We start from the raw sequence: 840 nt of genomic DNA on the forward strand, positions 1-840 counted from the left end.
ACTTGTGGAACCATTTACATGTAAAATTGAAAGGACAAAACTAAAGTGGACAGTGCATGGGTCAATAGAAAAATTCTTTTACACACCTTATTAGTAGAAGGCTTTCCTGGACCATGAAGTTTGGCATGTAACATTAGTTCACATTCCTTAGGAAACGTTTCACTGCACTTCTTACAACTCAGACGCTTTCCTTCCACATGCTTTTCCTTCATATGAACATCCAAGTCACACTGGGTGGCAAATACATTCTTACAATGTTTGCAGTGAAAAGTTAATAAAGGATCAATGATAACCAGATGTTCCTCATCATACGAACATTCCTCTTTGATTGTGATATCCTCCTCCTCCTTTGTTTCAAGGAGTGTGTCTCCATTTCTCCTCTCTCTCACCCCCATACTACAGTCCTCAGTGAGCGATGCCGCACTCTCCTCCTTGACAGGCAATCCATTCACCATCTCAGGGGAGCTTGCATCACCCATTATGGTGGCTGGTCTTTTTGTCAATGAACAATCTGGAATTCAGTTTCTGAAAGGGATAATGCAAAGAATAAATATCTTGCAACAATATACATGCACAAATATACCTATCTGCTTGGAGTGGTAGACCAAGCCAAAAACTCTATATGACGTGCTTTACAACAAATAAGAAGCATGATCATCACATACAACTGGAGGTAAGAAAGAACATCTGAACTTTTTGGTCTGTATGCACAGAAATTATAAGCAAATATTAAGATATGAAGAATATGTTAACAGCATTTCATGTAAAGAACTCAAACTCAGACCTTGCTATATTTACATATGAACAAAATATGCATCTCAATTTTTATCTGTAATGACT

The 840-nt window shown here is 37.7% G+C and overlaps 1 protein-coding gene across 1 annotated transcript in view; it reads right to left on the bottom strand.

Moving 5' to 3' along the window:
* LOC119590588 overlaps window positions 1-525 on the bottom strand; it is a gene marked incomplete at both ends in the record, with an annotated part of 17,691 nt that extends 17,166 nt beyond the window's left edge. Inside the window, 1 exon segment of the mRNA XM_037939263.1 lies at window positions 87-525. Coding sequence (XP_037795191.1) covers window positions 87-479 — 393 coding nt within the window.
* Between the last annotated feature and the right edge of the window lie 315 nt (window positions 526-840).

This window comes from Penaeus monodon, chromosome 27, assembly GCF_015228065.2.
Source record: "Penaeus monodon isolate SGIC_2016 chromosome 27, NSTDA_Pmon_1, whole genome shotgun sequence".
In the NCBI taxonomy this organism is placed as follows: Eukaryota; Metazoa; Arthropoda; class Malacostraca; order Decapoda; family Penaeidae; genus Penaeus; species Penaeus monodon.